At 36.3% G+C, this 23165-nt stretch overlaps 1 protein-coding gene across 1 annotated transcript; it reads right to left on the reverse strand.

Moving 5' to 3' along the window:
* On the reverse strand, positions 1-22551 carry FSTL1 (follistatin like 1). The gene is given in 12 exon segments (XM_026675443.2): positions 1-1437; positions 2964-3058; positions 4686-4796; positions 5271-5383; positions 5669-5787; positions 6423-6553; positions 7921-7953; positions 11310-11439; positions 14347-14451; positions 22147-22209; positions 22301-22393; positions 22396-22551. Coding segments are annotated over 12 exon segments (1119 nt in total). The 5' UTR covers positions 22477-22551; the 3' UTR covers positions 1-1392.
* Between the last annotated feature and the right edge of the window lie 614 nt (positions 22552-23165).

Here is a 23165-nt window from a genome sequence, read left to right on the forward strand (position 1 = left end):
TTTGTTATAACAAGTGAGGAGACTGGATCTCCTGATTTTATTGCCAAAATTCCTAAACAGATTGATTTTGCATCAAAACATGCAATGCATTTATGATATTGTGCATTCTCCTTTTCTACTTAGGGACTAGTTGTCAAAAACCATCAGACAAGCTCTAAGTCTGCAAACCTCAGGTATATATCTTTCCCTTTGGGAATGACAGCAGCAGTGCCTCAGTATAAAGCACTAGATATGTACATATGTTTCTTGTTGATCTATCTTCCCAACAGCATAGGGAATACTTACTTCATGCTTGACAAACATTACTATTTCCTTCTATTTAATTAATAGCGTTGAGTGAATTCTTGAATAAAGTCAAGAATTGCATCCTTCTCCCATTCCTCACTTCCTTGAAAGAATTATGCTGTAGGAAGCTGTAGGGCATCTCTCTCAAAAACTCTATTCTGCTCTGTCCATACATGAACTATTCTGTTTACAGTGAAAGGTGCAATGGCAAATTTAGAACAGCCATATACAGTCTTGGTCCCCTTGGTGCTGCACTGATTTTACTTCCTTGATACATGTAGCTATAATATAAAGCATGAACACAGAAGTACAGCATTTTCCAGAAACTATAAACAATATAAATCAAAGATACAAAAAGCTCAGTTAAAAATCATCAGTTAAAAAGAGTGTAAGAAGGTGATAAGAAAATATATTGTAGCACCATTGCAAAGAGAGGAGGAAAGAAAATGAGGTCAGTTTGAAACTCACGAAGTTATGTGGCTTCTGGCAGGGATAAAGAGCTTGCTCTATATTTACTAGGGACTCTCATTGATATGCACATTAATCAATGGCAGGGGTAGGGGGATTCTGCAGGAATTGATTGAAACACCATATTAAAAAAATGGTTGAGTGAAGGACAGAAGAAAACAGAAAGGCTAAATATCAAAATGGAGTGTAGAAAAGTGATATGCCATGGAATATATGCATAGCTATTACATTTTCTTTATTGGGCTCCTCCAGTTAGAGTAATATTTGTGAAAAAAGATTTTAAGCTGTAGCAAGAGAGTCATAGGGCAATGCTCCCCCATCAATGCAACTTTCACAGAAGACACCATGATCCTAGTTTACAGTGATGCTTCCCCTGAGTTCTAGGAGCTCCAGAACTGGAGTAACTTGCTGTCCTCATTAATCACTCTCAATTCAACTTCATATCCTTGCTATAGAAGCCATAATATTGGAGGGGAGATTCTTTTAAATTTCAAAAGAATCCATTTTCCTTTACCTCCCTCCCTTTGCTACACAATGTAAATATCTGTGACTGAGCAATAATTTCTAAACTTGCTTGCATATTGAAGGAAGATTGGTAGGTGAGACAGGTAACACACTTTGTCTTCTGGTGTGTACCTCTCACATTTCTTTGGTAGTCATTTGCTTGATCTTTTCAGAGGTCTCCTAAGGAAAAATGAGAAGAAAAAAGAAAACAGGATTTAGGTATTATATACCCTTGACCAAAGCATGGTACAGCCCTTCTATCTGATATGGTCATCCTCTTCCACAAGCATGCAGCATCAGGAGGGATGCACATGGAATAGTAAGGGAGGAAGGGGATACTCTCACATTCAACTGTATTCACCCAATCAGGCCTGGTAACTAGTGATACAACAGATATTGCAGCAAATCACCCTCGTGTCCAAATTAATAACTATTACTAAGGCTTTTCCATTCTGTCAAAATGTGCCATTGACATTAATAAAGCATTGACTTAATTTAAATAGAAAATTTGGGACCAAGGCACCCAAACTGCTGCATCCAAAGTATCCTATCTCTCTGCATCATCCCACTCCCTCCCTAATTATCCCAAGATCTTCCAACATCTTTCATGCCCCATTCTCCTCCCTGCTCAAAATGGCACGTTATCCACTAGGGTGACAATGGACACACATACCAGTGTCTCTTATAAATTCTGCACTGTTTTGATACAGGGGCAGAATCTGGATCACATGGATTATTAAAGTTTCCACTGTAACTCAAAGGTGAACATATCTTATAAAACCAGTTGCCGAAAAATTAATTTTTTCTTATGATTAAGAAGTTAACAGTCCTTTTCGCTGACTAATTTCCAGACACTTCCAAGAAGGTTGCAACATTTATAGCAATAATTTATTAAAGTAATTTGGTTCTTTCATTATATTATTAAATGTTTCAGGCTTGCCTTGTAACTTTATTTCTTTTCTTTTTTATTCACAATACTGTATTAAATGTATTTTTAACTTTGGGCTGTAAGTAACATTGATTAGCATTTTAGGGTGTTATATTTTACTGCAGCCCCAGTCAACTTTGGCTATCTCAGAAAACTTAACTGGGGCAAACCCAGTTAGTACTTAAATGGGAGGTCACTGAGAAGTTGAAATAACTGGCTAGACTGGGAAGTTGAAAAAACATGCCAGATGAATACATCAGCAATGCACATTTGTACCGAAACAGAAAAGTACATGGACATGTGCAGAATATATACAGGAACTGGGGTTACTTGAGAAAGTTTCGTTTTATTTACAGGGTATGGTTCTTCCTGCTACATCTCAAGAGGGCTACCAAGATTTTCAGAGAACTGGTTTACTACTTTATGAGAAAAAGGGGAACATGTTAGAGATTTTTGTTCATGTAGAAGCAAAATGCATAAATGAGAACATAACAAAGGCATGCAAAATTATGCAATTTCTCCATTCACCTGTATAGGAGGGCAAATGTCAGAACAAGCAGCATGACACTGCTGCTTTTTGAGGTTATCATGGTTGGTACCAGATGCCTGTGTTCACTTGCATGGAATGACATGCATTTGTCTCCCATTTAGTTGTTTGCCAACATACAGTACTGGTTTCAGATATATTAGCAGCCAACAAAGAACAGACACTTTTTCAGCACTTTAGCAGAATAAATGTACCGAAATACATAAGCTTGTACACATAGCTCCTTCTAACCTGATGCTTCTGCAGCTCCTGAACATATCTGGCTAGCTCTTCTTCAGTTAGCTTCTCTTCAGGCTGCTCTTGAAAAGGGACCTTCTGGTTTTTACCTATGAGCAGAAGCAGCGTTTATAATACTCAATGCACATTGAGTTTGCACATACTCAACAAAAGAGCAATAGAAAACTGTAGTGTGTTCTTTCACATTAATAATGGATGTTGGATCTTTTGGCAAAACATAAGGGAGAAATGTGCCATCTAACAGTGGATAGGGCAGAGGATAATGCTATCTATTTTGACTGTGCCCAGTCAAAAACAACACACAACCCAACCTTCAATATTCTTCCATGGAAAGTTTTTGTTCTATGGGTGGCTTTTATTCTTTTTAAGGAAAAAAGAGCAGCCAAGCTACTGATGTGCAGCTGGCAAAGCAGTTCCGATATTTTGTAGTACTCAAAAGTTTCTGGCTTTTAGAAGCAAAAAAAGAGAATCCCAGGTGGTTCACCCTGTAGCTTCAAAGACAAAAATTGTTGTGCATTTCCTCTAAACTGAAGGCTGAGCTCTTGAAGGCCTGTTGGAACAATAGGAATCTACAAGAGCAGTCCAAATTTTGGATCAGCACAGTTCTTCCATGTGAAAGTGATCAAGCCCTCCGTTTTGTCTTACGTTGTCTGCTTTAAAGAACATTCACTATATCTTCGATATTCTCCCTCCAAACTTTCTGCTCTGCAGTTATAGCAATAGCAATACGGTAGCACTTAGATTTATGTACCACTTCTAAGTGCTTTACGGCTCTAAGTGGTTGACAGAGTCAGCATATTGCCCCCAACAATTTGGGTCCTCATTTTACCCACCTCTGAAGGATGGAAGGCTGAGTCAACCTTGAGCCTGGTGGGATTTGAACTGCCAAATTGCAGTCAGCAGGTCGTCAGCAGAATTAGCATGCAGTACTGCATTCTAACCACTGCACCACCACAGCTCATACGTTAGACATGAGGATGAAATGAATATTCTTCAATTTTCCCCTTGCAATGGGTATGCTTCTGCAGTCAAATGAATTCTCTTTATCCTATTAAAAATAACTATTTTGTCTAAAATAGTCATTTTATAGTCTGTAATATCAATTTTCCTTTGCTAATCAATGGGAGGACCAGCAAGCTTAGATTTCTGACTGGACACTCTGATTCAGATAAAGCAATCCTTTCCTTAAATATTGCAAAATCTCTTGTTCCTAATTTTGACTCCCCTCTCCAGTAATATTTAACTATTAATGACTGGCAACTATGGCTTACATATTCTATTATATTCATTTCTTGAAGGTCATATGAATCATCGCAATTATACAGTAGATACCCATAAGTGAAAGAAATTCAGCTGCCAGTTGAAGACAGGACTGTTTCCTTAATAGACAAATAAATGATCAGTGTGAGACAGTGAATTAAATAAGAAAGCTATGACCCTAGCAAGCTATTCATCAATTTTGGAATTTATTATTTCTGTTGCCTTCTTTGTATCAAATAAGTTCTTCACTCCAGAAAATCGGTTTGCTTGATCAAAAATGATTAATCTGGCATGATGTGCTATCAGTGAGATTATGTTATTCTACCTCTTTTTTCTCTAACCTCTAGTATTTTCATTTATTTAGTCAAGCCACTTGCTGAAACAGAACGTGCTTTTCTTTGAAAAGTGGGGTGAATCCTACTAAATGACTGAATTTTCCAACTGCATAGTCCATACCATCACAGGTCATGGCGGTGCACACCCAGTTCCCACAAGCACAGACACAGCGGTTACAGTTCACTTGAGTCTCTGCTCCATCTTCATATGATTCGTCTTCTAAGGCACATTCTAAATAACCATAAAAAAGATGCAATTAATGTATATGGGAAGAAATATAAAGATAAAGGTTTCCCCTATCCAGCCGTGTCTGACTCTAGGGGGCAGTGCTCATCTTCCTTTTTATTCACAATTTAGGGAAAAGTCGGAGTGACTGGATGGAGCTAAGTGTTTACTGGCCAGATGCCTTTCCTGACGCCACATGTACTTTGCAGCAGATATTTTTTCTTTGTGCTCCAGGAGAGAATTCTCAGCCTTCCAAGTTGGAGGCAAGCGTCTTTACCACTAGGCACCATGCCGCTCTATAAACATAAGCAATACATACTCTCAAAACTCCAAATTTGGCCAGAAATCCAAATATGTTGCAATTATTTCAACTACATTTTGAAACATATGTGCAGCATATTACTTCTACCCTATTCTACTCAACTTTCCCCACTCTCTTAACAAGTCCAGGCCCATTTTGTGCAAGCACAGAGCTCCTACTTTTTTCTGGTGGATTGAAGGTTGGGTTGAGGCACTTCAGGAATTCATTGAAACTCAGCTTCCAGTCAGCATTTTCATCAGAGAGCTCAATGAGAGCATCTACACAGAGTCCCCTGGAAGACATACAATAGAGAGTTATCCAATCTAGAAATGACTCCCAAACACATCACAGGAAAGTGTGAATAATTAATATTTAAATTATCAATTGCTGTCATGTCAGATAACTTCATGTGAACCTCACTTTTGGCCTATCTACAACTTGTAATAGATTTTTCCTGAAGCATAAATCTGCTTATTTCTAGTACTCAGGAGAAGCAGATTTCTCAACAAATAATCTCATAATTCATCAACTTTTTAATCATAGTTATATATTCTTATGTTCTTCCACCCGAAGCTACCTGAGAAGCTTGTTGGTCTCTTGATTCATATAAGTAGAAATGTTGACAGCTGACTCATTTTGTTCTACAAACTTCAAGAATTCGTTGGAGTCAAGGCGGGAATCTCCATCATCAAAACTCTATAAAATCACAAAAAAAAAAGCATTTAAGAAAGGTTAAACTATCTGGAGTTTCCATCAGCTCCCTTTCCCTGAAATAAACTGACAGACTTGATAACCAGTGATTTCTTAACGTGTTGGAAAATCTGAGATTTTAGCACTCTGCACTCCCCGTCCACAAGAGTGAGGCCCTGCATACAGACATCCAACTGCGGACATCAGCACAATGGCACATTGCTCTTGGTTTTTTTTTAAATAGTTCAAGCTGTTCTTATTTGGAGGCATACAAGTTTTCATATTCCTTCCAATGTAACATATATTAGTTTATTTATTTATTGTTTATTGGATGTATGTGCTGCTCATCTCATCTGGATGGCTTACAAACAATGCTTTACTGAAATTCAGGCTAAGCTTATTAAATTTCCTTTATCAGAAAGTTAGCATTAAAAGTTTTGATACTCTCAAAAGAGGAAGATTGATGATCCCTTATTATTCATTCATTTATTCAATTTCTGTAGCTGTCCATCACAGTGTCTCTGAATGACTTATAATTCCAAAATATAAAAACAATAAAAAGCACTTTAAAACAGTAAAAACAATTATTCATGACCCCATATGCTACATTAGACGCAGTACATCAACTATCTCATTCATACCTTGAAGTACTTTTCCAAGATTTCTGTGTAGTTGCTGCCTTTGGAGAACCACCCATCAGGAATGATTTCAGTTTCAAGCCACTGGATGACACGACGCCGAAGTTCATCACGGTCAGTCTGATAGCAGACCACTATTGAATTGGCGGGGGGGAGGTAGGACCAAGAATGTAAAGCGAAAGAAATAACAGAGAAAGGAAAAATTACTGTTTTTTAAAAAAATTAGGCTATTGAGAACATTTTTATTTTAAACCATCTGTTTTCAAACATTGGTTTATGAGCAACTTAGAGGGGGAAGTTGCAAAAATCTGATCAAGCATGTATAGGCAAAAATTAAGTGCTGTCAAAACTCACTTGGGCTTTGGAACCTGCTTTGTCTGTGCAGATTAAAAGTGAAATTATCAGAAGTAACCAATTATACTTCTTTCCTCATTCTGATCCCCACCCCCATCCCAAATAACCAGTTTTTTTAAAAAAGGGCAAGTTTCACAAACTAATTTATCACTTTAGGGGTCATAGTAGAGCAAAGTTTGAGAATCTCTATTTTAATTTTTACAAGAAAATGGTTTAGCATATATTTATTTCCTGATATTTGCTTTGCTCTTTAGGTGCATGACATATCTGAAAGAAACTACTTTCAGGGGGAAAAGCCTTTCATTGTCTTAGACAGGGAGAGGGATTCAACACTTTCCCGAGTCCCTTATGATTTTCAATTACTTTGGTTTAATAACAAATTTCTTGGAAGATATTGTAGCAAACAGTGCTAATATGAATATTAACCTATATATAGATAAGATTATTAAAATACTACAACCTATCCTAATGACTCTCAACTGAACTAACGCATATAGACTTCTCTCTGCAAGTTATTTGAACAGTTAATTCAGTGCTATGACTGCATCTTATTAGAATGGAAAAAAATGATGAAAGAATTAGGGAAAGAGGAGAAAAGAAAGATAATTTCACACACACACCCCTTTGTCTTCAGGGACATTCAATAGTTCTGTTTTTAAATAAATCCAAAAATCAGGATTATGAAGATAAGGAAGGGACAGCACTTAAGAATGGAGCACTTCCTATTAAAATACCAAAAGATTTTAACAAAGGATTCAAATTCAATATAAAATGTAAGGTATTGTTTGACATCAAATGGGAAAATGTTCATTTAATACATTCAATAACAACACAGTTTATGATATGTGCCATTTAGGCATTTTCAACTTGTCCCAAATTATTGATATTTTACATTTTAAAAAATTTCCATTGTTTTTCAAAACAACATTTATTCAGACATATTGATTCTTCATTTGCTAGGAGTTCATATATAGGACACTGAATATGATCAATATGCAACAGGCAGAAATCTGGTGGGATTTGCCTGTTCGCCGAACTGCACAAAATCTTAACTACCGGTTCACTTGAACCAGTGAGAACCGGCTGTAATAATCAGAATGATAATAAAAATAATAAAAAATAAAATACATCATAAAAACATATTTACCTGGACTTGCAGCTGAGTCCTCAGGCTTCTTCTCTATTAATAGGAAAAGATATGGTCATTTGATCAAAATTTGGATGCTTGGCAACTGACTCATATTTATGATAGTTGCAATGTCTCTGGGTCATGTGATCACCTTTTGCGATCTGACAAGCAAAAGTTAACGGGGAAGCCATATTCGCTTAACAATTGTATTACTAACATAATAGCTGCTGTGATTCATGTAACAATTGTGGCAAAAAAGGTCATAAAATGGGACAAATTCACTTAACAACTGTCTCACTTAGCAGGAGAAATGTTGGGCTCAATTGTGGTCATAATTCGAGGACTACCTGTAATTCTCTCCCCCCCTTTCTAAACAACAGCCCCTTAAATTCTTGAGGAGAACTATTATGTCTCTTTGCAGGCTTTTCTTCTCCAGGCTAAAAATAATATTTTTTTCCTTCCAGGTGCCTTGTTTAGCAGTTACCTCATTTAGCAACCATTTGCAAATGTGATGGTAAGAAATATTAATAATAAAATATATTAAAAATCATTGTCCAAAGTACACGTACCCTTATAATCCAATTTCATGCACCTGATAACAACACAGTAGTAAGACTGATGCTAGCAAGCCATATGAGAAAACTTTTGTCTGAATTATCTCCCCCTCCTCTTCATTTTTCATTTAAGACTATTTTGCTTCCAACTTGAGGAACGAATTGCAGTAGCTAAATGAGGAGAAGATATAATCCTATTTTCTAACTGTCATCAAGTTTGTTTACTGAACATCTGTAGAGACCTTTGCTGGATCACTTGTCTCTTGTCTTGTTCTAGCTTGGCACTGAGCCACCAATGTACACGCACTTGTATCATTGTTCAACCAGGTATGTCTAATGGTAATACAGTCCACACTACATACTTTCAATATTCTCTCTTTTCCTGAGCCAAGCCTTTTAATAAGAAAAGTGAAGAAATCACTTGTCTCCATTTTTTTCACCTTCTTATCCAATGTTTCATAATGATGAAGTGTTGCAGTATTTTCAAAAACTTTATCTAATAATATCAGATACAGTCAGTTAAGTGAGATGGTCAATGTAGGAACTTAATAAATGTCATTTTCTTTCATTGTGAGTAGATAGAAATGAATTTCTTTTTGTCTGTTGCCTTAAGGATTCTTGGGAGCCTTTCCCTTACATTCAGAATGTGAACTCCAGGAAGGCAGCAAACTTCTCTAAATGTCAAGCTGCTTCCCTGTCTCACAACAGTCTTAGATCACTATCATTTACCACCAGAATTTTGGGGTAAAGGCAGGGATCCCCCCCTTTGCAGAACTTGTAGAACAATGTTTCTCAACCCTGGCAACTTGAAGATATATTGACTTCAACTCCCAGAATTTTGGAAGTTGAAATCCATACATCTTCAAATTGCCAAAGTTAAGAAGCACTGCTATGGAGTCTTCTTCAGTCCCTAGAACAATGGCTTTAATTGTACTATTACTGTATAATAATGTACTGTTATTAGTACTATTACTAATAGTACAATAATTATTACCTACTAATCTGAAGTGCTCTTTTATGTTTGACCAAATCTTTTATACCAGGGGTCATGCTTAGAGAATTATTAAGAAACTGATACTACTGATATTTCTTTATATTTAATTTCCTTTGCAGCTTTTTATACAACTGCAGAGTGGAGGGGAACACCAGATCTTGGAGAGGAACTTCATTTGAGAGGGTAGGTGCTGCTACAGGCATTCTGAGAGACGACAGTGTTTAATTGAAAGAGCCCAGAGCACACCAACCCTACAAAATCAAATTGGCCAGGCAGATATGCTTTTGTGTGTTTCTTTTTTTCCTCCAATTTTTTTCTTTTTGCATTGGCAAAAATATTTTTAAAAAACTAATGTATTCTCAATTCAGAGGACTTTCTAACCAGAACATCATGGTAGAAAGAAACTGGACTTTTCTGTAATGGCTTCTTAAACTAATTAAAAATGAGAAAGAACATTGGCTTCTAAACATTGGCTTCCATATGTACTAAAGTCTTCTGTGAGAAATAAATGAGTGGGCTATTAACATATGATATGACTACAATAATTTGAACATAGCAATTAAGCTATGTCATCTGTTCAAAACAAACAATCACAGAAAGGGAGAAGGAATTGCATTATACATTACTGTAAAAGTATTCATTCCTGCTTAGAAATCCAGTTGAATAAAATGTTGCTGATGTCTACTACTGTTTTCCCAAGCCAAGAAGATGTGGCTGATCCTTTTCAAAAGATGGTGTCAAGAAGGCTCCAGCAAAAAATGAGTTAATTGGGTGACAGAATCACAAAAGGGGCTCGTTCTTCATCAGAATAAAAGCTGCTTGATCAAGGTGACAAAATGCACAGATCTACTAGAGGCCACATAGTGAAGCAAATTATTCAAAATAAAGGCTAGTAATAATTTGCACCCTAATTTCCAAAAATATAATATTTATGTTTCATTTCTATTACATTTCTGTTTGAGGCAGCAAGAAAAATTGAACACTGGAAAGACAGAACCATTCTGAATTTATAATGTTTCACCTTGTATTCATGAACCAATTCTTCATAAATCTAATGAAAAGGTGGGTTTTTCTGTGTGGTCAAGGTTTCAATATATATTAAAGGTTTAAATTTCTTATAGGCTAATGTCTTATTTTCATTTCTTTTTTCTACCCTTCTATCCTTGAATATTGTTTCTTTTTTGCATTTATGTATATTTACAAAGCAAAACTCTTCTTCTTAATGTTTCCATTAGTCAGTGTTAAATTTATTGAGGTGGCAAGAGCAGAACTGTTTCCCATTCCTTTGTGTTAAGTTTTCAAATGTTAAATGTTGTCTACTTTTTGTTTTTAATTTTTGTGGATTTTTTAAAACTTTTTTATTGTTTGAGTAACAAAGGACATCAACACTAAATGAACTTTTTACATTAGCTATCAAAGATGATCAATTTAAAGTTCTTTGCCTTAAATAAAATGTTTCCTGGCATGATGAGATCTTTTTCAAAAATACATTTAGTCCCATAGAAATAACATTTTACAATAGCAAATACACTTTAACAAAAGTGTAAATACTGAAATAGCTTAAATAGTCCAAGTGGAACCCAGAACACCCTACGCCCGAAGTTTAATCGGCTTGCTTTATTTACATTCTTGTTCAGGAACTTGCTCAGCCCTTGCTGGCCGAATCTTCAAATCTGAAATCCCATATTATGGCTTACTTTGCTATGTCCAACCTCTTTTTTTCCCCAAGACCTTCAACAACAGAAGTTTCAAACTGGTTAATTTTAATTGCCTGACAAGTTTTAAGACTTGTTGTCCAGGCCTCATAGAATTCAGTTCGCCTTAATGGAGCCCAAGGTGCATCCAGGTTTCTTGTTTACCTTTACAATGGCCATCATAGTCCACCTGGATCTTGGAACCAGTGAGGCAAGCATCACGGTGCAGCTCACAGTGGTTCAGGTATGTCTTGCCGTTGCTGCCACATACTGGCCTCTTGTGGGTTTTACACTTCTATAAAAGAAAAAGCCAGGAAAGGGGGATCAAGGAATTCATGAAGGAAGGTCTGAGTTTAATTTTGAAAACTGAGTTTTGCAGAATAACTTGATCAGTCTACTTTTTTAGCCTTAGATTCTAATTTGGTAATTTCATTATCTTGAATGATGTGGACTGACTAGATTATAAACGGCACAGAAAGGTCATGACATGCAGGTATTATAAAACTGATTTTGCCTGGATTAAGATAGTGTACTTAATTGTAAAATACTTTCCTTGGCTTAACTATTCTTGTATGAAATTGCCCATTGTGGTTTAGAAATCATAGTAAATGAAATCATGATTTAATGGTTATGATTATGTGGTTTTAGCTTGAAGTGTTTTCCAGCCTCAATCCATAGCACTATAGCACTTACACTTATATACCGCTTCACAGTGCTTTACAGCCCTCTCTAAGTGGTTTGCAGAATCAGCATATTGCCCCCAATAATCTGGGTCCTCATTTTACCCACCTCAAAAGGATGGAAGGCTGAGTCAACCTTGAGCCGGTGAGGATTGAACTGCTGGCAGACAGCAGAATTAGCCTGCAATACAGCATTCTAACCATTGCACCACCACGGCTCTCAATCCACCCTATCAGTTCATGGTCCAGTGTGTCATATGATCAAAAGAAATGTGATAATTAAATAAACTAGGATTAAGTTAACCCTGGACATGTTATATGAACACAGCCAATGATTTGTATAAATCCAGTTGTGGTTTATTAAAAGAATATAGTTAACCAAAAGATTGTCTCACATCCTGTTAAAACTGAAGGGTCTTATGGAACATTTTTTGTGTTTGAAGGAGTGCATTGTTATTGCCTCACAATTTTAGAGGAAAAGGGCAGAGAACTCATGGCCCTTCACATATTGCTGAATTACAAACTCCCTGAAAACATAGTTCATCTAATGCCAATTATGCATTGTAACAGTTACATAATTAGTATATATTTATAATTAATATAACTATAAGGTTTCCTTCTCTGACAAAATGTATACATGTTGAGATTATTCCTTCAAACATAATAGCTCATTTTTTAAAATTCAAATTGAGTTGGAGCCAAGGAGACAAACAGAATTAAAAGCCATGTTTCCCTGAGTTCATTCCTGATGGCTTTACAGATAAACCAGTGGCAACAAACAATGTCATGTTCTTGGCCATTGTTGCAAACAATTTTCTTTAGATCAATGAAGGTAGTGATTGCATCACAAATAATAGTTTGTTTCTTTAGATTGAGCAGATTGTCACACAACATATATACAATCTGAACACCGCACATTTAAATCCTGAATATCCTGTCGAAAACTCAAATCACTTTAAGGCATCTCCACACTAACATACAAGTTTCAACACTTCCCATGAAATAGCTGCTGTAGCAACGTACCATAGTTGTATGTTGAGATGGATGCAGTAATTTCACTTTCATAAATCACAGGGACAACAAAGGGCATGCAACAGAGTGATAGGCAAGTGTTTGGACAATTTAAATTCATTTTCTCTATTTTTACAATTAATTTTCCCTTACATACCTTTTCATCATAGCAAACCATCAAAGACACACAAATCAAATTATTATTAATTACTGGTAACTACTGTTGTGGAAATTTACTAGTGTTTATTATGAAAAACAAAACAAAAACTATGATCTTTAGTTCTCAAGCCTATGTGGGAGACTGAAATTATTATCTTATCTCATTGAAGAACTTTCTAAATATTTTGCATGTTTCAGAACATTTTGACCAAACACCACAAGATTACTAAATGCAGCCAATTCTTCATTTAATATAAGCAGGATTGGTTGCATATCTTTTATAGATTGCAACCAACTGATTGCATATTTTATATAGTAATGCAATTTGAAGGTTTTCACACATAATTTGACTTAAAATTCCCTCAAAACAAATACCTGAGAACAATAATTGGATCTACTTTAATACATCTGTTTCTTTTATAATGCAGTGTTCTGTTTACAATTAAACTAAATTCTGCTATTAAAATAATAATTTTTAAGCTTTGTTTTTCAGTAACTAATTGCATGAATTTATAACATAAATTATTTATTCCTGAAACAATTTTAATCAAGACAAGTATATAAATACAGCATAAAGTGTAGCCTTTCAACTTGGTATATGTATGGAAACAATAAGATTATTCCATGCTATGCTCTAATGAAAACCATTTGAGTATGAAAATTACTTTAACTATGTCCCTTTACTTTTTGGCAGGAATTCTTTGACCCAATTAAGAATATTATATATAATTTTTTCTTTACTTGATGATTTTATAGGAGGATTCTGTTTATGGAAAAGGAGGTTCTTGGATAATCTACCACCCACCCCCACAATTCAGACTTAAAAAGACTTGTTACTGGAAATTATAGTTCAGCAAATTTGGAAGCCCATAGGTTCCTAATCCTGCTTTAAAGTCTGCCTTTCATGGCAAGGATCATACAATTCTCTCTCTGATTAAGGTTGATAGGAGTCAAGTCCAGACCAATAGAAAACACTAAGTCACCTACTGCTGTCATAGTAACAGTGACTACTGATAACAATGACATAAATGCTTAGACATAGTCAGAAAACTGTTAGGAATCCTTGGTGGTCTCTGAGTGTAGTTGTTTGTTTGTAGTTGTTTTGTTACACAAATACATGACATCATTTTAGTGCAAATGAGTATGGAATTTGACCCCTGTTTATATACTATAGCTTGCGGTGTCTCTTTTGAATGTTATGTAAATCTGGTTTATCTCTATATGTCCATCCATGGCCGAGAAGAGTTTGTAGGACTATATGATTACAACTGCCACAAGAAAAAACAACAACAACAATTTACTCACAGAAATGTTTATGCTATAAAAGGATTTTTGCTGTTAAAATGTCATACCTCAATGCACAAGCAGGTTGGCTCACTCTTTTCTGTTACAGCACATTCCCGTCCAGCTCCACAAAAAACATTGGCACAGATTTTAGATTTGCTAACTGGCTCTTCCTATAAGATGTTAAAACAAAATACATTATTAAAATAACATAATTCGGGAAAAACTGCTTTTCAAAGAGACTCCCTTATATAATAGTTTAGTGCTTTTTCACATTATGTTTTCTTTAGAACATATAAACTGTGTAGTAAATATATACAAACCATGCATTGCACTAAATGAGAAGGATGGCACAGATGAAAATATTTCTCCTCCTGTATTCAAGCAAAATATGAATCAGAGTAGGGATGTCTTAAAAGCAGAGGTTTGCAAAAACAATAGAGAAACAGTGAGTGGTATTGATATAAGTAAGTTTGACTTAACGTTATTTTTATTTTCTGTCTTTAATTTCTCTTGCTCATTATTTTTTACATCATGTTTTACATAATGCTGTCTACTTCAAAAATAAATTTAGATATGCATAAATGTGTTCAAGCAATTGCAATTAAGCAAATACAAGTGATATATGCCTATGATCAGTTTTCCACTGATTGCCTTCTCCCATAGTTAGTCGAGAATGGAAACTCTCTACAAGTCATACTGATTGTTTTCTACACCCATCTGGCCAATTAACTGAAGCAATCTACAAAGTTTCAGTACTGAAATGTTCACTTTTCTTAAAGATTTTTCTGCATGTCTCATATGTTTCCACTCCTTTCTACGGATCAGCCAAACACAGCTGCAAAACTCACCCCTTGGGAGGAAAGAGACCATGCCCATTCAATCAGAGCAAGTCTCCAGGAGGTTAGGCAATTTGGACATACCAGAATTATAAGGTCAGAGTGGTTGAAATCATTTTAAAAGCAGCAAGAGCCTCCTTAAGTTTCTGGCTATCAAGTAAAAAAAAAGTGTTCCAATTCTGTCAGAAGATTAGAATGCCTTTGCAAATGTGTATAAGACAACTAACAGACATTTTTATGTCTGACTCAGCTGCATTTAAAGTTTTCAGTGATAAAACAGAATTGTAACGGAGATATGTGCCATAAAATAAAAAAGCCATTCTCTATAGTTGCTGGTATAACAGAAGGATGCCTGTGATAACATTCAACTTTTCCCACTGGACTTTTGAAAATGTGTGCAATTTTATACTTTGCAGTTGCATATTTCTGCTTTCAATTTTCAAATTTCAACTCTTCCAAACATAAATGACAATACAAGTTTTGTTTGAGATTAAGGGGGAAAATGTTCAGGAGAGCCAGCATAATACAATCCTTTTCTTTACTCCATTACTGAAAACTCTGACTATGAATATTGTATTGGTTTTTCATAAAGCTTTTTACATAGCACCACCAGTTCTTGATATAATTATACAGTTCTTGATATAATTCTGAAAACAGTCCACAAATGAATTCCATTTGAAGCTCTTTTCATCTTGAACATATTTACAGCCTTATCAGATAGACTTGCATCAACCTACTTGGCTTGATCTTGGTATGGCACTTTCCAAAATAAAATTTTCTCCCATTCAGCTCTAACACAGACTTGATGCCTCTATTAGCAAAAGACTTTATTGCAGAAATTAAGTCTCCTGCTGCATAGCAAAGCATTTTTGTAGTGCCATTTTGCAGCAACTGAGCTGTAGAGAAATCCTTTTCAGAAGGTTTGTAATGGATCAAAAGAAATGGATCATAAATACTGTATTATCCCATGACTAATAATGAGAGAGGCAGAATATTAGTTTTGCCTTCTCTGTTTCTCAACATTGCTAGATAGGTTAGGGCTGAATGTTGAAGACAGGCATTGTCATATTATGAAAATGAGAAGGCTTGTAAAAATTTATTTAAAAAATGACTCTGAACATAACCATCCTCATACACACACACACACACACACACACTCACTTTTGTGTGTGTGTGTGTGTGTTTGAGAGAGAGTGAGGAAGGGAGGCAGGAAGGGAGGGAGCGAGAGCTGGAGGGAAGGAGAGGGAGAGAGAGAGAAACTGTTAGAAAGGGAAACATACTGTATTTTTAATACTTCCCACTAGTGATACTGTATGGCAGCCATCTTATAAAATACATCATAAAAGTTTTCAAACCATAATGGTTTGAAAAATGCTGATTAAGCCACATATGGACATATTAGTCCGACCTTAGGCATGAAAGCAGCTTGCAGGGTTGTTGTTATGGGAAAAATAGAAGGAAGGAAGAAGGTACATTTGAGCTACTTACACAGTAATAAAGGCAGAATAAAAATCTAATAATAAAAATAATGAAAGGCAAAACATAAAAGAAATGAAAAGAAAATCTATTTAAATCTAGTTTATACAAATTACCAATAACTATATCTCTTTCGTATCTTTTTATTTTGCAAACCATTTTGTTTCCATCACAGCCATAAAATATTTATACATTGCATTTTTTTTCTCATCTTTTTTTTAAGGATCTCACTAACTACCCAATCCTGATTTTTCTCCTCAACCAATTAATACATTTCTCTGTCCATTTCCCCATTTTAGTAAACATTCAACCAAGATGTTTGCTCTAGTTTTTCACTGTTTGCATTTGTTCACTGTATCCTTTCTGTCTAAGATATCTATCTTGGCTTTTAATTTTCAGATACATAATCTGTTGTATTACATAATCTATCTTCATTTGGACACAGCATTATCTATATATAAAATATCATGCATGTTCATACTCACATCGTCAAAAGTGTTCCTTATACCATATTCATAATTATATTATATTAAATAACAATGGGACATCACACATTACTGTCTTATTCCCTGCTCACTCTTAGAAAGGGAAACATATTTTTAATACTTCCCACTAGTGAAACTGTATAGTGTTTGTAACAGTTTTCATTAAGTTTCAATCTACTTCCGGGTTAATCTTCCTTACATCCATCTTCCATTCATTCTGTTGGGAGTAAATTGAATTTGCTTTTCTTGAGTATCACCATTCATTGAATCATAACATGAAACTATTACCAAACTATACTTTCTTCTTTCATACACACCAAAACAATCTAGCTAACACCAAGGCATATTTTCTGATACATTTTAGCTCTTTCATTTGTAATAAATCTACACTTTCACTTCATATGTATTCTTCGGTTAATTACTTTAATTCAGTTCTATTACACCCTTCTGCTTCCTCTTAGTTTCACAAACACATCCCATACTGTTTTTCTTTTTTTCATTTTATTAATTCTGTACTTAACTGCATCCTCCTTTTATATTTCAAGTTACATATATTGTTGTTGTTGTTGTCGTCGTCATCATCATTTACTAAATTTGTATATCAGCGAACTATTACACCTGATATAAAATGAGCTACAACAAAACATCTACCCTCTGGGTTACCAATAGATGAGGCTATGAAATAAACTATTGTCCACCATAACATACCATGGCTTTGGTTAACCAAGGCTTTTATTGCTTTTATTGTATGTAATACTTTTAGTAAAATAAAAAGTATACTCCATTTTCAACCTTAATTGTTCCAAGCCACATGGTGCCTACTCTGAAGATAGCAAGGAACATTATTGGCCAGTTTGTGCATATTTATTCCAGCATGCTAAAATCCAGACATTTCCCAAACATGCTGATGCTATTACATGCAAGGTAGGACTGCTAATCCAGATACAGGTGGAACCTCTGGTTGCAAACGCTTCCGTTTGTGACCAATTCGGATGATGATCAAAGGTCATCACAGGTGCAAGCACAGGTGGGGCGATTTGCTGTTCCATGCCGATTTCCCCTTCCGCACCACACCTTTTTTTTTCCTGTGCATGCGCTTCCAGGGATGTCAAAATCAGCTGACAACTGAATTCTCAGAATGGATTATGGTCATCACCTGAGGTTCCACTGTACCATGTTGCATGCTAATGTTGTGTCACTTATATATTTTTCCTGAATGCCACCACTCTGCTAAACAAATAATTCCCTCAACACTGTTCAACTATTTACAAAGTCTCCAATCTGTCAATCTTCTCATCACTCCTTATCACCCATCCCCTCCCATTTGTGACTGTATGACTGTAACTTTGTCACTTGTATCCTTACGATTTATATTGACTGTTTCCTAGTATGATTTGATTGCTTATTGTACCCTATGACTATCATTAATGTTGTACCTTATGATTCTTGACTCTTGACAAATGTATGTTTTCTTTTATGCATACTGAGAGTATTTACACCAAGACAAATTCCTTGTGTGTCCAATCACACTTGGCCAATAAAGAATTCTATTCTATTATATTATATCTAACACCATCCAGGAGGCACAGATTTCCTGAACACCAGTTCCTTCCACTTATTTGCATTTCCTCAAAAGTCATTCTCTTGCCTTTAGAAAATCAAGTAATCTGGAACCTAAAGTTCATAGGACTTTCATTGGATTTGAAATTTTCTTGTTACAGAGGTTTTCCAGATAATACTTTTTGCTAAATTTGTTGGTATGAAATCACTGCACAAAGCTGGGGTCTCTAATAACAGAGGCAAGGACATAAATGTGACCTTTCTATGCACTATTATTTTAACAACAAAACTTTCAGGAAGTTGTATTTCTGCTATATAAAGCTATGGTCAGCAGTATTATATGTATTTCAAGGAATGTTGCTGAACCTTAACAGGCCTGTTAAATAGTTTTTAGAAAAGAAAACTGGTAGTTAGTATAGGCAAGCTGCTCATAAAAAAAGAAGAAAAAAGACAAAGATAAGCAAATGGTGCTACAAGGTGCTAGAGACAACTCTAGAAGGCTAGAGGGGATGTTTATCAGAAGGTCTTATAAAAATTGACATTTCATGGCTGTTCTTCTTGGGCAGCCATTTTGTTAATGGACAGGGCCCCTGTTTCTGCCCACCCATTGTACACAAGTGTTTTATTTTCAAAATTCCAAATAGATATACTGGCTAGATATTAGATAAAATACTTACAGAGCCTGTAAAAGATCCAAAAACATTCTTTGAAATACATGATATTGCTGGCCAGATGAAGTGATGCTGCTACTCGCACTCAGCTTTCTACTTTTACACCTTCTAAACATGTTACATCCTGACTATCGCAGAAACTATCACCGTTCTGGCTTGTTTCTATCACTGCTCCTTTGCTCCCTTTCACTGTGGCACCATAGCACCCAAATTGCTTGCTTTGAGAAATCTTCAGAATAACAGCCAATTCAATGCCATGATTAGGGGTCATTTTAGGGTTGGGGAGATCTGGATTCAAATCTTCAGAATAACAGCCAATTCAATGCCATGATTAGGGGTAATTTTAGGGTTGGGGAGATCTGGATTCAAATCCAATCCACCCTCAGCTATGGGAACTCACTGGATGACCCTAAGCTAAGGATCGCATATCTTTGCTGTCGGGATGGAAAAAAGGGAGAACCCCAGTTAAGTAGTCTTGAGCTTATGGAGGGAAGGCAGGATATAAATCAAACACATACATACATATATAAATTTAATAAAGGGTGGGAAATTCAAGAGCTGCAGAAGAAGTGTAGAACACTTGCACTTTTAAATAATTGCTTTGATGAATCTTTAGAGTGTTTTAAGGTAAATTCCCAAAGCAGATCTGAGAGTGAGATAAAATTACTTACACCACTATAACATAGGCCATCTCTAAGACCACCATATTCACAGTGAGAAAGAATTGTTCAGGATAAACCAGAAAAAGAAACATTCCTTACAAATGTAATTTTGATCAGTTCTGCAGTTAATATAAAAGGGAGGGAAAATTGTATAAAGGACAGCATGCAACTCACCAGAAATATTTATAATGGATATTTTGATCCTTTGCCTGAAGCAGCTTAAATTTTGTTTGTTTAAAACATTTTCTATGGCAATTATTAAGTGTTTAGTCAATGACTTCACTTTTAGGGAAGCTTTAATTCTGGGAATTCAAGCACCATTTCTGAACCCTATTTCCAAGAGTAATATATTAATATGTGTTCAATAAAAAACTGTGGAAATTCATAGGTTTTCAATAAGTTTATGCATCTTTATAAGGCCTTCCAGACATTATTCCAGTTACTAGAATTTATCTACTTAATTTCTTAAACTTAATAAGAAATTCCTTCTGCAAACCTAAGATAATGTGTTTTGTTTCCAGATGAGGATGAATCATTTGCTGGGAACATGTAACAAATGCTTTTCTTTCATGATTTTTATTTGGTTGCACTCCTCCCAGAGGGCTTTTCTTTACATCTCTTCAACATGTAGACTTTTTCACCTGAATAGACAGGGGGTAGGGAGGAATTCTCTTCCTCAGAATAAATTATATTAAATCAATTCTTCTGATTCAGTCAGAACTCACATAATTGATTAAAATGATATGGACCATCTGGATATATGGATACAGATGGTCAGTAGTCAATTATTTCACATTAATTTTAAATTAGCATGCACAACACTTAATAAGAACTCAATAACCACTTATTTGCTTTTGAAAACATTGAGTCAGAAGATAAGAGGTTAAACCAGCTTTGTATTTTAGGGCAATTTTTAGCAGAACATCTACAGAATGTTCATCAAGCATGTAAAAGGAGACAAATACTATATGTGCTGGCCATTATTTAATTCTAATTAATTCTATCTATGTATACATATTGGGGGGTGGAGAGAGACAGAAGGAAACAGAGAGATCTGCCAATGTAGTACTCAGGTATCAGTTATAGAACTCACAGGCAAAATCTTGGTGTTATTGAGAAATTTGATTTGAACTGACTGAATCTCCAAAAGCAACTTTGTGAGCTTTTAAAATGCCATGAATATGATAGTGCTATATCTGTTTCCCACTCTTAATTCTCTCACCTTTTTTAGATTTTATTTTCACCTACTTAAATGTCTATCCCTATAGTCTTCTTGAAAGACAGTTCAAGGCATTGCTCCAATAAAAACCAAAACTGTTTTGTGCATTGTTTGAAATGTTAATGACAGTTTATAATAATGCCTTTGTGAATTGTTGTCTGACTTTTCTACCATTACTTTGCTCTATATTCATGGTCTAATAGCAAGATTTAAAATTTAGATGGGGCTGAGGAGGCTGGGAAGCATGGACATTTAGGAACATGCACAGGACCAAATTTACAAATTGTAAATCAATTTATATTTACATATAATGAATTACATGCTCTTCCCTCTATAATTATTTCTCCCCTTCATATTAAACATATTTGGTGGTATATTCTGGAGGAGTTCAAGAGCCCAGATACAGTTCTCGGGTTTCAACATTGTGCATCCTTCTCTTACAGGGAGTTTTCCTCGCTTTCCAACTCTGCAATTGTAGGCAGAGAAATATGGGCTCAAAGTACTCAAAGACCAGAGCACTCTTCCTGGTTTCCAATGGTAGTTAAGAGATTGCCTTTGTGTGAAATGTGAATTTTCCTTCTTGGAGAAAAAGAAACTCCCCTCCTCTTTTTCTTTCACAAAGCCCTCACTGTGTACAACGTATTTTCTGGTACAACAAAGCAAAACTTTTTGTTGCACGGAAATGGCAAAACTAGCCATTTCTCCCTCTCTTAGGTCCAGAACCTCTATTTTTCAAGAAGACCCTTTTGTTTCCTCGGATGAGGGGAGGACGACTCCTCCGCCTCCCAGAGCTGGCAAGAGCAGAGGCCCTGGCCTGAAGCAGGCCGTGCTCTGGAATTCGCCCCAGAGTCTCCCTCCTTTCCTCCCATCCTAGTCCCGATGCCTAATCCTGGGAGGCATCTTTCCCCTTAACGGCGGCTGCGCCTATAAGCGCCGAGCGAGGACGCATCTCCTACCGAAGTCTGGAGCCCCAGGGCGATCCCCGTCACAACGACGAAAATGAAGAGGTGGTTGCACAGCTGCAAGAGAGAGAGGAGAACTTAGAGAAATCCGGTTAGTCCCCTAATCTCGGAGCCAGGCCCCATTTTCCCGTCGGCTGAGCCCCCTCACCATCTTGCTGATTCCGCTTGAGGGACTCGCGAGGACCCAGTCTTCGTCTGGGAAATGAATCCGAGGGTCGCGAGTTCTCGGGATGGAAGCACGGCGCGGCCAGCAGCTCCACCCAGACGCTCCGGCAGCTTTTTGGCTTGCTTTCCTTCCTTTCCTCTTGCCCGCCCACCATGCATCACAGACCGACAGGGCGGAGGAGGGTCGTCTGTGAAGTTGGCGGAACGCGCGGCTCCCCCAGCGAGGCCAAGCGGGCCGTGGAGACCGATGCTCTGGGCGGAGGAAAAAAGCTTTCGTGCGCAGCAGGGAAGGAAACTGGTTCCATTTCAATCGAGAGCTAATATGAGCTGGGAATAATGTACATTCATTCGTTCGATTGGATTGGATTTGTAACTGCCCTTCTCCACACCAGTAAAGAACAGACCGAATACCAGATGCAATACAATAATCCAAACATCGCCCTGAAAAACAGTATCATCTCTTTGGGACAAGAATGGTTGGTTACTCTGGAACACCATCAGTTTAGCTTGTAACTTCTTTGCTCGCGCAGAGCTTTGAAGGTTCTCTTGTTTTAATTTACTTGTTCAGGTACCAGAAGATGCTTTATTTTAGTTTTTCCCTATTTTTTTTCAGTCTTTTAAACCAAAACTGACCAGTGAAACCTTTTAGCCTTCCTTCCTTTCCTGGATAATTACATGTAGTCCTTGACTTATGACCACAGTTGAGCCCAAAATTTATGTTGCTAAGTGGGATGTTTTTTAAATGAGTTTTGCCCCATTTCACAACCTTTTTTGCCGCAATTGTTAAGTGAATCATTGAAGTTATTATGTTAGTAACGCAGTTGTTAAGTGAATCTGGCTTCCCCATT

This window comes from Notechis scutatus, chromosome 2, assembly GCF_049901735.1.
Source record: "Notechis scutatus isolate UNSWTSFEM ecotype Mainland chromosome 2, rNotScu1.2, whole genome shotgun sequence".
Taxonomy (NCBI): domain Eukaryota; kingdom Metazoa; phylum Chordata; class Lepidosauria; order Squamata; family Elapidae; genus Notechis; species Notechis scutatus.